This window comes from Heterodontus francisci, chromosome 1 (genome assembly GCF_036365525.1).
Source record: "Heterodontus francisci isolate sHetFra1 chromosome 1, sHetFra1.hap1, whole genome shotgun sequence".
Taxonomy (NCBI): Eukaryota; Metazoa; Chordata; class Chondrichthyes; order Heterodontiformes; family Heterodontidae; genus Heterodontus; species Heterodontus francisci.
The window spans coordinates 8,761,480-8,780,528 of NC_090371.1; the positions used below are offsets into that span (position 1 = coordinate 8,761,480).

At 45.0% G+C, this 19,049-nt stretch overlaps 1 protein-coding gene across 1 annotated transcript in view; it reads left to right on the forward strand.

Moving 5' to 3' along the window:
* The window catches only part of LOC137377669 (zinc finger protein 638-like), a 172,880-nt gene that overhangs the window by 64,157 nt on the left and 89,674 nt on the right, over positions 1-19,049 (forward strand). The window contains exons 10-11 of the mRNA XM_068047574.1: positions 5,998-6,036; positions 11,753-12,309. Of these exons, the coding sequence (XP_067903675.1) occupies positions 5,998-6,036; positions 11,753-12,309 (596 nt within the window). The remainder of the gene's footprint in view (positions 1-5,997; positions 6,037-11,752; positions 12,310-19,049) is intronic.

Sequence of the window (19,049 nt, forward strand, 5' to 3'; positions counted from 1 at the left end):
TCAGAAAGCTGTTTATTCATGGAGGGGACCATAGCTGATCCCAGTTCAGTTCTTGGAGTAAGAAACTTTGAATCTCCCCCACTACTCGCTCAAGAACACATTTGGTGACATGGCTGAGATCAGTAGCTTTAGTTTGAGATCACTGGCAGAACTACAGTCCCAATATTTGTTTTCAGCTTTTTCCCCTCTCCCCTAATTTATATTTATATCTTTTAAGTAAGAAAAACAAATGCAGGAATGTACGGTAGGATAATTGCCATCTGATTAGTTATGATAAAAGCTTACGCAGCTATCATTTCTTTCTCGGATGCTGACTGACCTACTGTGCACTTCCCAGAGTTTTTGTTTTAATTCAGATTTTAGCATTCTCTCATCGAACTGAATATTGTCCTGTTTCTTGGTTTGGATTATCCATTCACTTGCAAAATTTGACGCACTTCCAAATGGTAAGTTCCATCTGGTTAAATTCGCTGAACATGCTGGCCATGTGATGAAAGCTTAACCCATCTCTCCTCAACTGTCAGCAGCACCTGGACGCCACGGACATCTCCAACACTTAGTTCTTTGCTTTTTTTTTATTTGTTTGTGGGATGTGGGTGTGCAGGCTAGGCCAACATTTATTGCCCATCCCTAATTGCCCTTGAACTGAACTGGCTTGCTAGGGCATTTAAGAGTCAGCCACATTGCTGTGGGCCTTGAGTCACATGTAGGCCAGACCAGGTAAGGACAGCAGATTTCCTTCCCTAAAGGATGTTAGTGAACCAGATGGATTTTTACAACAATGGACAATGGTTTCATGGTCACCATTAGACTACCTTTTAATTCCAGATTTATTAATTGAATTCAAATTTCACCATCTGCCATGGTGGGATTCGAACCCATGTCCCCAGAGCATTAGCCTGGGCTCTAGACTACTAGTCCAGTGACTATGCCACCGCCTCCCCAATATTTATTTTATTCTGCAAACCTCCAGAACAAAGGATGGATTGGAGCGTGATTGAAGTGGGGATGGTACCATAGTGGTAATGTTCACTGGAATAGTAATCCAGAGCCCAGGCTGATGCTCCGGAGTCACAAGTTCAAATCCAGCCATGCAGCTGGGGAAATTTAAATTCAATTAATTAATAAATCTGGAATCAAAAGATAATCTTGGTAGTGATCATTTTACTACCAGATTGTTGTAAAAACCTATCTCGTTCAGGGAAGGTAATCGCCGTCCTTACCCAGTCTAGACTACATGTGACTCCAGATCCACAGCAAAGTAGTTGACTCTTAACTGCCGCCTGAAATGGCCTAGCAAGCCAGTTGTATCAAACTTCTAGAGAAATGTCTAATAGATCAAAGCTCTACATTCCTACCACATCCAGTCGTGAATGGTGGTGGACAATTAAACAACCTATCCTCAATGATTGAGGAGACCAACACATCGGTGAAAAAGACAAGGCTGAAACATTTGCAGCTATCTTCAGCCGGGAATGCCGAGTGGATGATCCTTTTCCGTTTCTTCCTGAGGTTCCCAGCATCACAGATGCCAGTCTTCAGCCAATTCGATTCACTCCATGTTATATCAAGAAACGCTTGAACGCACTGCATACAGCAAAGGCCCTGACAATATCCCAGTTGTAGTCCTGAAGACTTGTGCTCCAAAACTAGCTGCGTCCCTAGCCAAGCTGTTCCAGTACAGCAACAACACTCTCATCTACCGGACTGTGTGGAAAATTGTCCATATATACCCTGTCCACAAAAAGCAGGACAAATCCAATCTGGCCAATTACTGCCCCATCAGTCTACTCTATCATCAGCAAAGTGATGGAAAGTGTCACCAACAGTGCTATCAAGCAGCACTTACTCACCAATAACTAGTGCTCTTTTTGGATTCTGCCAGCACAACTTGGCTCTAGACTTCATTCCCGCCTTGGTCCAAACATGGACCAGAGCTGAGGGAGAGAGCGACTGTCATTGACATCAAGGCAGAATTTGTCCAAGTGTGGTATCAAAGGAGCACTAGCAAAATCAAAGTCAATGGAAATCAAGGGGAAAACTGTCTACTGGGTGGAGTCATACCCAACTCAAAGGAACATGGTTGTGGTTGATTGGAGGCCAGTCATCTCAGTCCCAGGACATCACTGCAGGAGTTCTTCAGGACAGAGCTCCATGGATTTTTAGCTATCAAGGGATATGGGTATAGTGCAGGAAAAAAGCGTTCAGTAGATCAGCCATTGTCTAGTTGAATGGCAGAGCAGGCTCGAGGGGCCGAATGACCTACTCCTCCTATTTCCTATGTAGTGTCCTAGACCCAGCCATCTTCAGTTGCTTCATCAATGACTTCATCATAAGGTCAGAAGTGGGAATGTTTGCTGATGTTTGTAGTTTTCAGTATCATTCGCAATTCCTTGGATACTTGAAGTAGTTTGTGCCCAAATGCAGCGAGACCTGGATAACATTCAGGCTTGAGCTGATAAGTGGCTAGTAACATTGCCTGGCACCTGCGTGGCATGAATGACCATCTCAAACATGAGAGAATTGAACCATCTCCCTTGACGTTCAACAGCATGAAAAAGCTTTTAGAAACAATAATCCAGGACAAAATCAACTGTCATTTGGAACAAATGTGGATGAATTAAGGAAAGCCAGCATGGATTTGTTAAAGGCAAATCGTAGTTAACTAATTTGATTGACTTTTTCGCTGAAATTATCAAGCGGTTGATGAGGGTAATGCAGTTGATGTGGTGTAACCAGTCTATGATTGCCATTGCTGAATTCCCCACTATCAACATCCTGGGGGTTATCGTTGACCAGAAACTTAACTGGACCTGCCAAATAAATTCTTTGACTGCAAGAGGAGGTCAGAGGCTGGGAATTCTGTGGTGAGTAACTCGTTTCCTGACTCCCCAAAGCCTGTCCAGCATCTGCAGGTCACAGGTCAAGAATGTGATGGAATACTCCACACTTGCCTGGATGAGTGCAGCTTCAACAACATTCAAGAAGCTCAACACCAGCCCGCTTGATCACTTCATCTACCATCTTAAACATTTGCTCTCTCACCATCAGCACACTTTGACTGCCGTGTGTATCTCTTCAAAATGCACTATAGCAAATCACCAAGCCTCCTTTGACGGCACCTTCCAAACCCGCAACCTCTTCCATCTAGAAGGGCAAGGGCAGCAGATGCATGGGAACACTATCTGCAAGTTCCCCTCCAAGCCACATGCTATCCTGACTTGAACCTATATCGCTGTTCCTTCGCTGTTGCTGAATCAAAATCCTGGAACTCCCTCCCTAACAGCACTGTGGGTGTATCCGCACTAGATGGACTGCAGCTGTTCAAGGCAGTTAGGGATGGGAAGTGAATGCTGGCCTTGCCAGTGATGCCCACATCCCATGCATGATTAAAACAGATTTGGGTGAGTTACAGATTGCTGATAACCTTGCCTAAGCCACATGGGGGCTAGTGTGGATTTGTATGGGCTTTCTGGACAGTAATGTGGGATTAAGTCAACTGCTTGAAAAAGGGGAGAGACTTTTATATTCTGTACTGAAAGTGCTTATTCAAAAGAAAATTAATTCTTGCAATGAGAGTGTCATTGGGAAGGCTGTCCTTCATTGCTCTTCCTCATTTGCTGTTTGATGAACAGTAGCTTGCTAGGACGGTTAGGAGCCGTGATAGGTGAGCCACATATGGGCCAGATCGGGTAAGGTTGGCAAGTTTTTTTTTTCCCCCCTATAGACCACTTTTACTGTTTACAGATTTTTTTCTCCTTAACTTAATTCAGTTCTCAAATGGCCACAGGATTTGAACACGTATGGTCTGGATTATTAATCTTAGCCCCTGGAATACTATCATACAGAACCACTACACTACCTGGATGTTAAATGTATTCCATTCTCTTAACAAATTTGTCATTTTGAAAATGCATCCTCTTTTTAAAACACGTACGAATAAGAAATGTATCACCAAAGCCTTTGACCTAGTCAGCAGACGTGGTATCATCAGACTACTAGCAAAGATCGGATGTCCACCAAAGCTACTAAGTATCATCACCTCATTCCACGACAATATGAAAGGCTCAATTCAGCATAGCGGTGCCTCATCAGACCCCTTTCCTATCCTGAGTGGCATGAAACAGGGCTGTGTTCTCGCACCTACACTGTTTGGGATCATCTTCTCACTGCTGCTGCTCTCATACGTTCAAGTCTTCAGCAGAAGGAATTTTCCTCCACACAAGATCAGATGGCAGGTAGTTCAGCCTTGCCCGTCTTAGAGCAAAGACCAAAGTACGAAAGGTCCTCATCAGGGAACTCCTCTTTGCTGACAATGCTGCATTAACATCCCACACAAGAGTGTCTGCAGAGACTCATCGACAGGATTGCGGCTGCCTGCAATGAATTTGACCTAACCATCAGCCTCAAGAAAACGAACATCATGGGACAGAACGTCAGAAATGCTCCATCCATCAATATCAGCGACCACGCTCTGGAAGTGCTTCAAGAGTTCACCTACCTAGGCTTAACTATCACCAGTAACCTGTCTCGATGCAGAAATCAACAAGCGCATGGGAAAGGTGTCCGCTGCTATGTCCAGACTGGCCAAGAGGGTGTGGGAAAAAGGCGCACTGACACGGAACACAAAAGTCGGAGTGTTTCAAGCCTGTGTCCTCAGTACCTTGCTCTACGGCAGCGAGGCCTGGACAACGTATGTCAGCAAAGAGCGACGTCTCAACTCATTCCATCTTTGCTGCCTCCGAAGAATCCTTGGCATCAGGTGGCAGGACTGTATCTCTAACACAGAAGTCCTTGAGGCGGCCAATATCCCCAGCATATACACACTACTGAGCCAGCAGTGCTTGAGATGGCTTGGCCATGTGAGCCGCATGGAAGATGGCAGGATCCTCAAGGATGCATTGTACAGTGAGCTCGTCACTGGTATCAGACCTATCTACCATCCATGTCTCCGCTTTAAAGACGTCTGCAAATACGACATGAAGTCCTGTGACATTGACCACAAGTCGTGGGAGTCAGTTGCCAGCGATCGCCAGAGATGGCGGACAGCCATAAAGGCGGGGCTAAGAGTGGTGAGTCAAAGAGACTTAGCAGTTGGCAGGAAAAAAAGACAAGCGCAAGGAGGGAGCCAACTGTGTAACAGCCCCGACAACCAATTTTATCTGCAGCGCCTGTGGAAGAGTCTGTCACTCTAGAATTGGCCCTTAAAGCCACTCCAGGCGCCGCTTCACCAACCACTGACCACCTCTTGGCACTTCTCCTTGTCTCGAGAGACAATGGGTGCCAAAGAAGAAGACGACCAGTATCTATCTAACCTTCTCCTTGGCTCTCCTTTACAATGTATAGGGAGAAATGAGCACATGTTTATTTCCAGAGATTTCTTTAGTCAGATTAATTGTAGTATAATGGTTGTTACTGGACCAGTAATCCAAAGGCCTGGACTAATAATTCAGAGAACATGAGATCATGTCTCACCATATACGGCTGAAAATTTGAGTTCAGTTGAAGTGAAACCAGGGGGGATAAGCTGACATCAGTAAAAAGTAACCATGAAGCTGTCTGATTTTTTTTTAAAACCCAATTGGTTCACAAACGTGCTTTAGGGAAAGAAACCTGCTGTCTTTGCCTGCTCTCGGTCTATATGTGATCTCCTGAGGTGGTCGAGCAAGTGACTCAGATGTATTAAACTTAGGATGGGCAATAATTTCCAGCTTTGTCAATGGCGTCCACGCCCTAAGAATTAATAAACCGCAACTACATCTGGACAAGAACAAGCTGATCTCGATCTCTGTAAAGTAGAGCTTAAAAGGAGAACTCTATTCTCCAAGTTGCTTTCATTCTCTTGTTTGCATTTGGAATACAATGCCATCTACTGTGAACCTAAAAGCTAGTGCTGGAAGCTAATTATTAGGGTGCTCTGGCGTGAAGTGCAGCACCTGCAGGTGCAATGCCTGTTGCAGTCACTCCTAATAAAGTTTTAAATGTTTTATGTTGCAGGTATCCAGATTGGGACCCAGATGCTGTTCCTCCAAAGAAGTAGGTTCCATTTTACAAAGTTCTCTCCTGTTTTTACAGGGAGAGGTGTTTTGGAGCCTTTGAGCTTTGAACATTTGTGATGGGTTTTGAGATATCGAGTTGGATGTTCACTGTTGTACTTTAGGGACTTTCTTGTGTTGGAAGTCATTTTCAAGTTGTGCACTGGTGGTGGGATGCCTGCAGTGAAGGGACACAATGTGACTGGTGTGGGTTTATTGTTCATTGAACATAGAAAACATTTAGTATATTATCCATTTGCTATACAAGATACCACACTTAAAGTATATTTTGCTGTCATGTGTAATTCACCTTTTTTTTAGTGATCCCTTTAAAATAATCAAACCTCCCCTAGCACTACCACAACCAACACTCCATCCTATGTTGCACAACTCAAAGTCCTGACTCCAGATACAGCCCAAGTTTTGTGGGGGTGGAAGCCTATAATTTCTGCTCTTCCTCTTCTGATGCCTTTGATGATACGCCCCTTTTGACCTCTGCTCCATCGCTTCACAAGAACCCTGAGGATCCATCTGTTGCTCTCTCCTCTACCTTATCCATGTTTTGTGTTTTAGCGTCATTTTCCACGGACATGGGGTCAGCTTCCACATTGAAAAGGCCAAACCAGTCATCTTCGACCTTTGCCGCAAGTTCCATGCTCTTGCCACTCTCGGGTTGCACCAGATATTTTTGTAACCTCGCTCCCTAAACTAAACTTACAACCCCATTTTCTCTCCATCACGAAGACTGCACCTTCCGTCTCCATGACAGCAACCATTTCTGCTTCACCCGAGCCCATCTGCCACTGAATCCTTTATTCGTGCCTTGTCTCTAATTCATCTAAAAATCTGCTTACATCCTATCCTGTTCACCCATCACCCCTATCCTCACTGATCTGTGTTAGCTTCCGATCTCCCAAGGCCCCAGATTTATCCTCATCTCTCCTCAATCCACTTCCTCTGGGTCTTAATTCATCTGAAAGTGAGGTATGATTCCTCAAGAAGCTCTTGAGTTCCTCTTTGTGTATGAGACGGTGAGTGTAAACTGGGCTATTGAGGAGGGAGTCATTGTGATAGCTGCCAAATCCTGCTCTTACCCAGTGTCCATACATCTGCTTTTCCAGAAAAGGGATCACTGGATGACAAGTAAGGACTGGAAACCAGACTCAATTTCCTGACCACCACCACCCCTCCCCCTCCCTTCCACTAATCCTAGTTCAGAGAAACAGAACCTGAGCTGCTATCTTGTGATCAAACTGGGGTCTCATGGCCAAGACAGCAAAGAGAGCTGACTTTGTGCCCACTAATGCCTCTTTGATAGTGTCATTAGACATTTTGTACCAATGGATCCTACAGTAAACCTGCATGATTTGTCAAACCAAGCTGCTACAGAGATCCATCCATGTCTGGAGTTAGTAGATCCTACAGATTTACGCTGAACTCAAGGCTGAAGGCTCTGACAGTTGTTTTATGAATCAGGTGTAGTTGATAAGTTTTTGAATGGCCAGGGAGTTTGTGTCCATACACAGCTCCAGACACTGGACCATTCAACCGTGACAGGCTTCACAACAATAACTCTGTAATTAAACAAACTATAGTTTTGCACGTAGGCCTAGGCCATGTGGTATGTTTCGCCTGTCAGATAATTGTTCTTAAACAATCCCTCTGTTGATTAAAGCCAGACTCCACAAGGCCATGATGTACTATTCCATGGGGATTTATCAGGGATCCAAAAGGTCCCATTGTTTGAACAGACTTAGATGAAACTCTGTTTTCCCACACAGAGAAACTTATTGTAATTAAATGTAATAAACTTTAAATGAAAATTCACTCTTACTAAAATGATTTTTGACTCATTGATTAAGTTATAATTAATCATCTGTTTTGTTACGGGTTATTATTTAATACGGAAGACAAACAATACAAAATGGCATCTTTAGTCACACAAGAACATAAGAACTAGGAGCAGGAGTAGGCAATTCAGCCCCTCGAGCCTGCTCCGCCATTCAATACGATCATGGCTGATCTCATCTCTGCCTCAACTCCCCTTTTCTGCCCATTCTCCATAATCTTTCAACCCATTACTAATTAAAAATCTGTGTATCTCAAATTTACTCAAATGTCCTGGCATCCACCGCACTCTGGGGTAGTGAATTCCACAGGCTCACGACCCTTTCAGAGAAGTAATTTCTCCTCATTTCTGTTTTAAATCTGCTACCCCTTATCCTAAAACTATGACCTCCTCCTCTAGATTGCCCCACCAGAGGAAGCATCCTCTCTACGTCTACTTTGTCAATCCCCTTAATAATCATATGTACCTCAATTAGATCTCCTTATTCTTCTAAAATCCAGAGAGTAAAGGCTTAAACTGCTCAATCTCTCTTCATAAGACAAACCCCTCATCTCTGGAATCAATCTAGTGAACCACCTCTGAACTGCCTCCAATGCAATTACATCCCCCGTCAAGTAAGGGGACCAAAACTGCACGCAATACTCCAGGTGCGGTCTCACTAATGCGTTGTACAGTTGCAGCAGCAGTTCCCTACTTTTATACTCTATTCCTTTAGCAATAAATGCCAAAATTCCATTTACCTTCCTTATTACTTGCTGCACCTGCATACTAGTTTTCTGCAACACGAGGACACCCAGATCCCTCTGCACCAAAGCACTCTGAAGTTTCTCTCCATTTAGATAATTTGCCTTTCTTCCGACCAAAATGGATAACCTCACACTTATCCATTTAAACTCCATCTGCCAAATTTTGGCCCATTCACCTAACCTATCCATATCCATTTGTAAGTTTCTTATTTCTTTATTGCAACTTACTGTCCCACCTATTTTAGTGCCATCTGCAAATTTGGCTATAGTACCTTCTATCCCTGCATCCAAGTCATTAGATTGTAGATAGTTGGGACCCGAGGACCGAACCCTGTGGCACTCCACTAGTTACATTTGCCAACCAGAAAAGGACCCATTTATCCCTACTGTCTGTTTTCTGTTGGTTAGCCAATCCCCTCTCCAAGCTAATAAATTGCCCCTAACCCCATGTGATCTTATCTTGTGTATTAACCGTTTGTGCGGCACCTTATCAAATGCCTTCTGGAAGTCCAGATAGACTACATCTACAGGATCCACATTATCCACTTTACTTGTCACATCTTCGAAGAACTCTAGCAAATTAGTCAAACACGATTTACCTTTCATAAAACCATGCTGACTCTGATAGATTGCGTTTTGACTTTCTAAGTGTCCTGTTATTACTTCCTTACATGTTAGTATTAAAATGGCTTCCTTGACCTTGTTAGTTATTGCAATGGATGTAGTATAGAAATGGTCAAGTTAGACGAAAACCCAAGACTACCAACAATGTGCTGTCAGTTATTTCTTGCACTTACTAAGCTCTTCCGGTCGCTTGACACCTCAAAACAAAACTACATCCAAACATGTGACTGCCCTCAGTTTCTCTTTTTACTCCTCTGACAGTTCCCTTGGAGACAGTAAACTTGACTTGGTATTTACAGCTTGCCCCAGTCCCACAGCAATTTACGTTCATTATTTGATTATTTTCAGCTCTGCTGTACCACAGGCAGCCCATCACTGACAGCAAACATGTTTCAGTGGTTTTGACTCCATTATTAGCTCTAGCTCCTCTCCCTGAACAAGAGCAATCACCTCCAGTTTCTTGTCTAATCTGTTCTACAAGGTCTTCAGTCACATTCTGTCTGAGATAACCTATCACCCATTTCTGTAAATTACTCCATGGCTATTCCGTTGTGAGCAGGCCAGTGATGGAATTAAACTGATTAAGGTCAAGGACACAAACCTGAGTAGGGACATGGAACAGTACAGGTGATGGCTAATTTTGACAGGATCAGTGATTCCTTGCCCACCCCATCACATACCTTGATTGCAGGGGCTCTGACACAAATTTTCAAATCCTCTCTGGCCACAGGAGAGGTACCAGAGGATTGGAGGATAGCGAATGTGGTACCATTATTTAAGAACGGTAGCAGGGATAAACCAAGTAATTACAGGCCAGTGAGTCTAACATCAGTGGTTGGGAAATTATTGGAAAAATTTCTGAGAGACAGGATTAATCTCCACTTGGAGATGCAGGGATTAATCAGGAATAGTCAGCATGGCTTTGTCAGGGGGAGATCGTGTCTGATTAACTTGATCGAAGTTTTTGAGGCGGTGACGAAATGTGTAGATAAGGGTAGAGCAGTTGATATAGTCTGTATGGACTTCAGTAAGGCTTTTGATAAGGTCCCACATGGGAGGTCGGTTAAGAAAGTAAGAGCCCATAGGATCCAGGGCAATTTGGCAAATTGGATCCAAAATTGGCTTAGTGGCAGTAGGCAGAAGGCGGTGGTCGAGGGTTGTTTTTGCGAGTGGAAGCCTGTGACCAGTGGTGTACCGCAGGGATCGGTGCTGGGACCCTTGCTGTTTGTAGTGTACATTAATGATTTAGACGTGAATAATTGAGGTATGATCAGTAAGTTCGCAGATGATATGAAAATTGGTGGTGTCGTAAATAGTGAGGAGGAAAGCCTTAGATTACAGGACGATAAAGATGGGCTGGTAAGATGGGCGGAGCAGTGGCAAATGGGATTTAATCCTGAGAAGTGTGAGGTGAGGCATTTTGGGAGGATCAGCAAGGCAAGGAAATATACAATGGATGGTAGGGCCCTAGAAAGTACGGAGGGTCAGAGGGACCTTGGCGTACTTGTCCATAGTTCGCTGAAGGCAGCAGGACTGGTAGATAAGGTGGTTAGGAAGGCAAATGGGATACTTGCCTTTATTAGCCGAGGCATAGGATATACGAGCAGGGAGGTTATAATGGAGCTGTATAAAATGCTAGTTAGGCCACAGCTGGAGTACTGTGTACAGTTCTGGTCACCACACTGTAGGAAGGATGTGATTGCACAGGAACGGGTGCAGAGGAGATTCACCAGGATGTTACCTGAGCTGGAGCGTTTCAGCTATGAAGAGAGACTGAAAAGGCTGGGGTTGTTTTCCTTAGAGCAGAGAAGGCTGAGGGGAGATATGATTGAGGTATTCAAAATTATGAGGGGCATTAATAGGTTAGATAGGAAGAAACTTTTTCCCGTAGCGGAGAGGTCAATAACCAGGGGCATAGATTTAAGGTAAGGTGCAGGAGGTTTAGAGGGATTTGAGGGGAAAAAAATTCACCCAGAGGGTGGTTGGAACTTGGAAAGCACTGCCTAAAGAGGTGGTAGAGGCAGTAACCATGACAACATTTAAGAAGTATTTAGATGAGCACTTGAAACGCCATAGCATACAAGGCTACGGGCCAAGTGCTGGAAAATGGGATTAGAATAGTTAGGTGCTTGATGGGCCGAAGGGCCTGTTTCTGTGCTGTTTAACTCTGACTCTAAAAGAAGCAAGTTGTGATTTGGAATGTATTGCTTGAAAGAGCAGTGGAAATAGATTCAACCGTAACATTCAAAAAGGCATTGAATAAATACTTGAAGGGGCGAAAACTTCCAGGGCTTTGGGGATAGAGCAGGGGAGTGAGACTACTTGCATAACTCTTTCAAGAGCCAATGCAGCCACGATGGGCTGATTGACCTCCTGTGCTGTAGACTCTGAAAAGATTTCAGCTGTATTTAAAAGACGTGTGACTGTAGTTTTCTCAATACAGACAGTGTGCTAAATTGTTTGCAGTTTGAATTCACTTTTCATTTTATTTTACACAGAGAGGATCTTGCGAAGAAAGAGAAAGAACCGACCATCACAGAACAGGCCTCTGTACCCTTCAGTTCAACCCGGATGAGTCCAAAGCGTCTAAGCCCCCGGCACATGAGCCCTCACAGATCCAGTCCCAGGCGTTTAAGCCCACGGAGGTCCAGCCCTAGGCGTTCGAGCCCTCGCAGGGCAAGCCCAAGGCGCACCAGTCCGCACCGTTCTAGATCTAGTCCAAGGCGCATCAGCCCACACCGATCCAGATCCAGCCCCAGGCGCACCAGCCCACACAGACCAAGGCCAAGCCCAAGGCGGTCGAGTCCTCACAGGTCCAAACCTAGACGTGTGAGCCCACATAAACCCAAGTTAAGCCCCAAGCATTCGAGCCCACACAAGCCCAGCCCACGCAAGCCCAGCCCCAAGCGCAAACTCCAGAAGAAATTACCTGCTAAGAATTCCAACCAGAAGCCTGCTACAAGCCAGTTGACAGATCAAAAGCCTGCAAATCAGAAGGTTATGAAGCGGACTCTAGCCACCAAAAAACCCATTGCTATGGCAAAAGGTGCTGCAGGTATTGTAGCCTCCATCTAATGCACATTTTATTTTTGTTTTACATTGGCATGTGTCTAGTTGTGTCATGTGTGCTGGTAAAGTCTGACTCATGGGTGTGACTGACTTACAAAGCAAAGAAAATGTGCCCTTCACACCTTTGATTCTGGCTTTACTTCAGTTTGGTTGAAACATTCACCAGAAATTTGTTGCTTGTACCTCTCATTGATGTAACTTTCATGGGGTAGAACACTTCCTGAAAGTTTTTTTTTTGTAGCCATTTCTTTTCGTCTTCTGAAACGACTGATTCTTATTAGGGTCCATTTCCCAATCCCAGTAATGCTCTGGAACATTCCTCTAATAGCTGTTCTGCATATATAAGCCGTGGTCCTGAGTGTTGGGAGGCTGTTCCTCCAGGGAGGCATCACTGCTGCTCGGCTGATGATTATACACTCACATGGTTTACAGCACAGGTTCCTGATTGTTGATCAGGACTGGGAGATCTGGCTGTTTTTTTTTTCCCCCTCCCTCTCCCTTAAGCCCTGTGATACTGAAACATGTTCTTGTACCTCAGCTGCTGCCCTGACTGAGATCAGATAACTAGTCCAAGATATTAAAGGGAACAGATAGGATAGATGGAGACTGAGCTGGCTGAGTCCTAAAGGACATGGGTTTGCGGCAGGTGGTGAGGGAACCAACAAGAGGGAAAAACATACTTGGCCTCGTCCTCACCAATCTACTTGTTGCAGATGTATCTCCATGACAATATTGGTAGGAGTGACCACCGCACAGTCCTTGTGGAGATGAAGTCCCGTCTTCACATTGAGGATACCCTCCACCGTGTTGTGTGACACTACCACCGTGCCAAATGGGATAGATTTCGAACACATCTAGCAATGCAAAACTGGGCATCCATGAGGCGCTGTGGGCCATCAGCAGCAGAGGCATTGTACTCGACCACAATCTGTAACCTCATGGCCTGGCATATCCCCCACTCTACCATCACCATCAAGCCAGGGGATCAATCCTGGTTCAATGAAGAGTGCAGGAGGGCATGTTAGGAGAAGCAGCAGGCATACCTAAAAATGAGTGTCAACCTGGTGAAGCTACAACCCAGGACTACTTGCATGCCAAACAGCGTAAGCAGCATATGATAGAGCTAAGCGATCCCATAACCAACGGATCAGATCTAAACTCTGCATTCCTGCCAAATTCAGTCGTGAATGGTGGTGGACAATTAAACAACTGGATGAGGTTGCTGCACAAATATCCCCATCCTCAATGATGGAGGAGCCCAGCACATCAGTGCAAAAGATGAGGCTGAAGCACTTGCAACAATCTTCAGCCAGAAGTGCCAAGTTGATGATCCATCTCTGCCTCCTCCTGAAGCCCCCACAATCGCAGATGCCAGTCTTCAGCCAATTCGATTCAGTCCATGTGATATCAATAAATGACTGAAGGCACTGGATACTGCAAAGGCTATGGGCCCTGACAACATTCCGACAATAGTACTGAAGACCTGTGTAGGAGTTCATCAGGGTAGTGTCCTAGGCCCAACCATCTTCAGCTGCTTCAATCATAGGGTCAGAAGTGGGGATGTTTGCGATGACTGCACAATGTTCAGCACCATTCACAATTCCTCAGATACTGAAGCAGTCCTTGTAGAAATGCAGCAAGACCTGGGCAATATCCAGGCATGGGCTGGTAAGTGGCAAATAACATTTGTGCCACGCAAGTGCCAGGCAATGACCATCTCTAACAAGAAAGAATCTAACTATCTCCCCATGACATTCAATAGCATTACGATCGCGGAATCCCCCATTATCAATATCCTGGGGGTTACCATTGAGTTGGAGTAGCCATATAAAAACCTGGCTACAGGAGCAGGTCAGAGGCTAGGAATCCTGCGGCGAGTAGCACACCTCCTGACTCCCCAAAGTCTGTCCACCATCAACAAGGCACAAGTCAGGAGTGTGATGGAATACTCTCCACTTGCCTGGATGGGTGCAGCTCCAACAACACTTAAGCTCGACCACCATCCAGGGCAAAGCAGCCCGTTTGATTGGCACCCCATCCACAAACATTCACTCCCTCCATCACCGGCGCACAGTGGCAGCAGTGTGTACCATCTACAAGATGCAGCAATGCACCAAGGCTCCTTAGCACCTTCCAACCTTAGCAACCTCTACCAACTAGAGGGACAAGGGCAGCAGATGCATGGTAATATCACCACCTGCAAGTTCCCCTCCAAGCTACACACCATCCTGACTTGGAACTATATCACCGTTCCTTCACTGTCGCTTGGTCAAAATCCTGGAACTCCCTTCCGTCAGCACTATTGGTGTACCTACCCCGCATGGACTGGACTGCAGCGGTTCAAGAAGGCAGCTCACCACCACCTTCTCGAGGGGAATTAGGGATGGGCAATGAAAGCTGGCCTAGCCAGTGACGCCCAAATCCCAGGAATGAATTAAAAAAATCTATTTCCACTTGATGGGGATTCTAGGACTAGGGGGCATAGTTGAAAAATTAGAGCCCAACTTTTCGGGAGTGAAGTTAGGAAACCCTTCTTACAGGCAAAGGGTGTTAAGGGTTTGGAACACTCTTCTACAAACGATATTTGATCAATTGTTAATTTTAAATCTGGGATTGATGATTTTTGTGAACAACAGCGGTAGAGGGATATAGGGCAAAGGCGGGTATATGGAGTTAGGTCGCCAGTCAGCCATGATCTCATCGAATAGCGGAACAAACTTGAGGGGCTAAATGGCCTCCTGTTTCCTCTGTTCCTTGTTGCAGGCTGAAATTTAAACCTAACTGTGTACACTGCAAAGTTCTGTTGTGAAAGTGTGCTTTTTATCTGTTGTTTATTTTTGATCCTTTATCATGTTGCACATTGGCCAAAAGGATAAATGAGACTTAGACCAACGTATTGCTAAGTGTATGTTGTAAGCTTCTAGCACTCTTGTTTCGTTACCATGATTCTTATACATGATTCCTGTAGGGAGTATTGTTTTATTGCTTACTAAAAGTATAATTCAGTTTTTGCGAGTGGAAGCCTGTGACCAGTGGTGTACCGCAGGGATTGGGTGCTGGGACCCTTGCTGTTTGTGTTGTACATTCATGATTTAGACGTGAATAATTGAGGTATGATCAGTAAGTTCGCAGATGACATGGAAATTGGTGTCGTAAATAGTGAGGAGGAAAGCCTTAGATTACAGGACGATATAGATGGGCTGGTAAGATGGGTGGAGCAGTGGCAAATGGAATTTAATCCTGAGAAGTGTGAGATGAGGCATTTTGGGAGGACTAACAAGGCAAGGGAATATACAATGGATGGTAGGACCCTAGGAAGTACAGAGGGTCAGAGGGACCTTGGTGTACTTGTCCATTGATCACTGAAGGCAGCAGCAAAGGGAGATAAGGTGGTTTTGAAGGCATATGGAATACTTGCCTTTATTAGCCGAGTCATAGAATATAAGAGCAGATATATGATGGAGCTGTATAACTCTATAACTCTGGCTAGTTAGGCCACAGCTGGAGTACTGTGTACAGTTCTGGTCACCACACTATAGGAAGGATGCGATTGCACTGGAGAGGGTGCAGAGGAGATTCACCAGGATGTTGCCTGGGTTGGAGCATTTCAGCTATGAAGAGAGACTGAAAAGGCTGGGGTCCTTTTCCTTAGAGCAGAGAAGGCTGAGGGGAGATGTGATTGAGGTGTACAAAATTATGAGGGGCATTGATAGGTTAGATAGGAAGAAACTTTTTCCCTTAGCGGAGGGATCAATAACCGGGGGCATAGATTTACGGTAAGGTGCAGGAGGTTTAGAGGGGATTTGAGGAAAATAAATTTCACCCAGAGGGTGGTTGGAACCTGGAATGCACTGCCTGAAGAGGCAGGAACCCTCACGACATTTAAGAAGTATTTAGATGAGCACTTGAAATGCCATAGCATACAAGGCTACGGGCCAAGTACTGGAAAATGGGATTAGATAGGTGCTTGATGGTCGGCACAGATATGATGGGCCGAAGGGCCTGTTTCTGTGCTGTATAACTCTATGACTCTGAGTACTGTTTTAACCACTAAAACATAGAAATAAAAGCATCTACAGTATTAAAAATGATTTAAAGTAATGCCATCGATTAGGTGGTTGTAGGCTTGATCCTTGTTCTCTGCTGAGTTTGCCAGTCTCATTCGAGGCAGTAGGAGGGGTGCTACAATTTGTGTCATCTCTGAGTAGGCCAAGAAAAGATCACCTGGTGATGATGCCTTAAATGAGGATAGCATTGGGTTCAGCTGTGATGCTCAAAGGCTGGCTGTTTGAACATGGCATCTGAAGATTCCCAGTGTCCCAAGTCCACATTCCAGCAACAGTTAGCCACTTAAAGAATTTGAAAAGTGATGGAAAACGTCTCAACAGTCACAAAAATGTCTAAAACTGGCAGGGTCTGGAATCCATCTATTATCCCACTGTGGTTGGAGCTGTAGCAATTTATTTTTTTGTGGGCTTGATTCACATTCCTTTTATTAAATATGTTCAAGTATTTGCTTTCCTTCCTCAGTTCCTTGCGCTACAGTACACTCCCTGTGTTGTGCTGTGCTCCTCAGCTGTAATTGGTCTCTGGCAGGAGTGTAGGAGCATCCCAGGTTATTGACTCCTTAGTGTTATTGTCCCGGAATGAACGTGCCCCAAAAATAGGTGATGTGTGGTTACTGCTTTAGATTAACTTAAGCTCTACCTAAATTCTGCAGGTTTACTATGCCTGCTCTTATAAAGCAGATGACACTTCCTTTTTAAAAATTCTTTCTTCTTTTGTGGGCCTCGCTGTCAAGACCAGCATTTGTTGCCCATCTCTATTGTAAGGGCTGGAAGGCTAGGAACAGATGAAGCACTTGAGGAATATAAAGACAGCGGGAAGGAACTTAAGCAAGGAGTTAGGAGGGCTAAAAAGGGTCATGAAAAATCATTGGCAAACAGGATTAAGGAAATTCCCAAGGCTTTTTATACATATATAAAGAGCAAGAGGGTAACCAGGGAAAGGGTTGGCCCACTCAAGGACAGAGATGGGAATCTATGCGTGGAGCCAGAGGAAATGGGTGAGGTGCTAAATGAGTACTTTGCCTCAGTATTCACCAAGGAGAAGGACTTGGTGGATGATGAGCCTAGGGAAGGGAGTGCAGATAGTCTGTCATCTCATTATCAAAAAGGAGGAGGTGTTGGGTGTCTTGCAAAGCATTAAGTCCCCAGGGCCTGATGGGATCTACCCTAGAATACTGAGGGAGGCAAGGGAAGAAATTGCTGGGGCCTTGTCAGAAATCTTTGCATCCTCATTGGCTACAGGTGAGGTCCCAGAGGACTGGAGAATAGCCAATGTTGTTCCTTTGTTTAAGAAGGGTGGCAAGGATAATCCAGGAAATTATAGGCCGGTGAGCCTTACATCAGTGGTAGGGAAACTATTAGAGAGGATTCTTCAGGACAGGATTTACTCCCATTTGGAAACAAACGAACTTATTAGGGAGAGACAGCATGGTTTTGTGAAGAGGAGGTTGTGTCTTACTAATTTGATTGAGTTTTTTGAGGAAGTGACGAAGATGATTGATGAGGGAAGGGCAGTGAATGTTGTCTATTTGGACTTTAGTAAAGCCTTTGACAAGGTCCCGCATGGCAGACTGGTGCAAAAGGTGAAGTCACACGGGATCAGAGGTGAGCTGGCAAGATGGATACAGAACTGGCTCGGGCACAGAAGACAGAGGATAACAATGGATGGGTGTTTTTCTGAATGGAGGGATGTGACTCGTGGTGTTCTGCAGCGATCAGTGCTGGGACCTTTGCCGTTTGTAGTATATATAATTGATTTGGAGGAAAATGTAGCTGGTCTGATTAGTAAGTTTGCGGATGACACAAAGGTTGGTGGAGTTGCGGATAATGATGAGGATTGTCAGAGGATACAGCAGGATATAGATCGGTTGGAGACTTGGGCGGAGAAATGGCAGATGGAGTTTAATCCGGACAAATGTGAGGTAATGCATTTTGGAAGGTTTAATGCAGGTGGGAAGTATACAGGAAATGGCAGAACCCTTAAGAGTATTGACAGGCAGAGAGATCTGGATGTACAGGTCCACAGGTCGCTGAAAGTGGCAACGCAGGTGGATAAGGTAGTCAAGAAGGCATTCGGCATGCTTGCCTTCATCGGTCAGGGCATAGAGTATAAAAATTGGCAAGTCATGTTGCAGCTGTACAGAACTTTAGTTAGGCCACACTTAGAATATTGCGTGCAATTCTGTTCGCCACACTACCAGAAGGACGTGGAGGCTTTGGAGAAGGTACAGAGGAGGTTTACCAGGATGTTGCCTGGTCTGGAGGGCATTAGCTATGAGGAGAGATTGGAAAAACTCTGATTGATTGTTTTCACTGGAACGACGGAGGTGGAGGGGCGCCATTTTAGAGGTTTAAAAAGTTATGAGCGGCATGGACAGAGTGGATAGTCAGAAACTTTTTCCCAGGGTGGAAGAGTCAGTTACTAGGGGACATAGGTTTAAGGTGCGAGGGGCAAAGTTTAGAGGGGGTGTGCAAGGCAAGTTTTTTACACAGAGGGTGGTGAGTGCCTGGAACTTGCTGCCAGGGGAGGTGGTGGAAGCAGATACGATAGCGACGTTTAAGAGACATCTTGACAAATATATGACTAGGAAGGGAATAGAGGGATACGGGCCCCGGAAGTGCAGAAGGTGTTAGTTTTGGCAGGCATCAAGATCGGCGC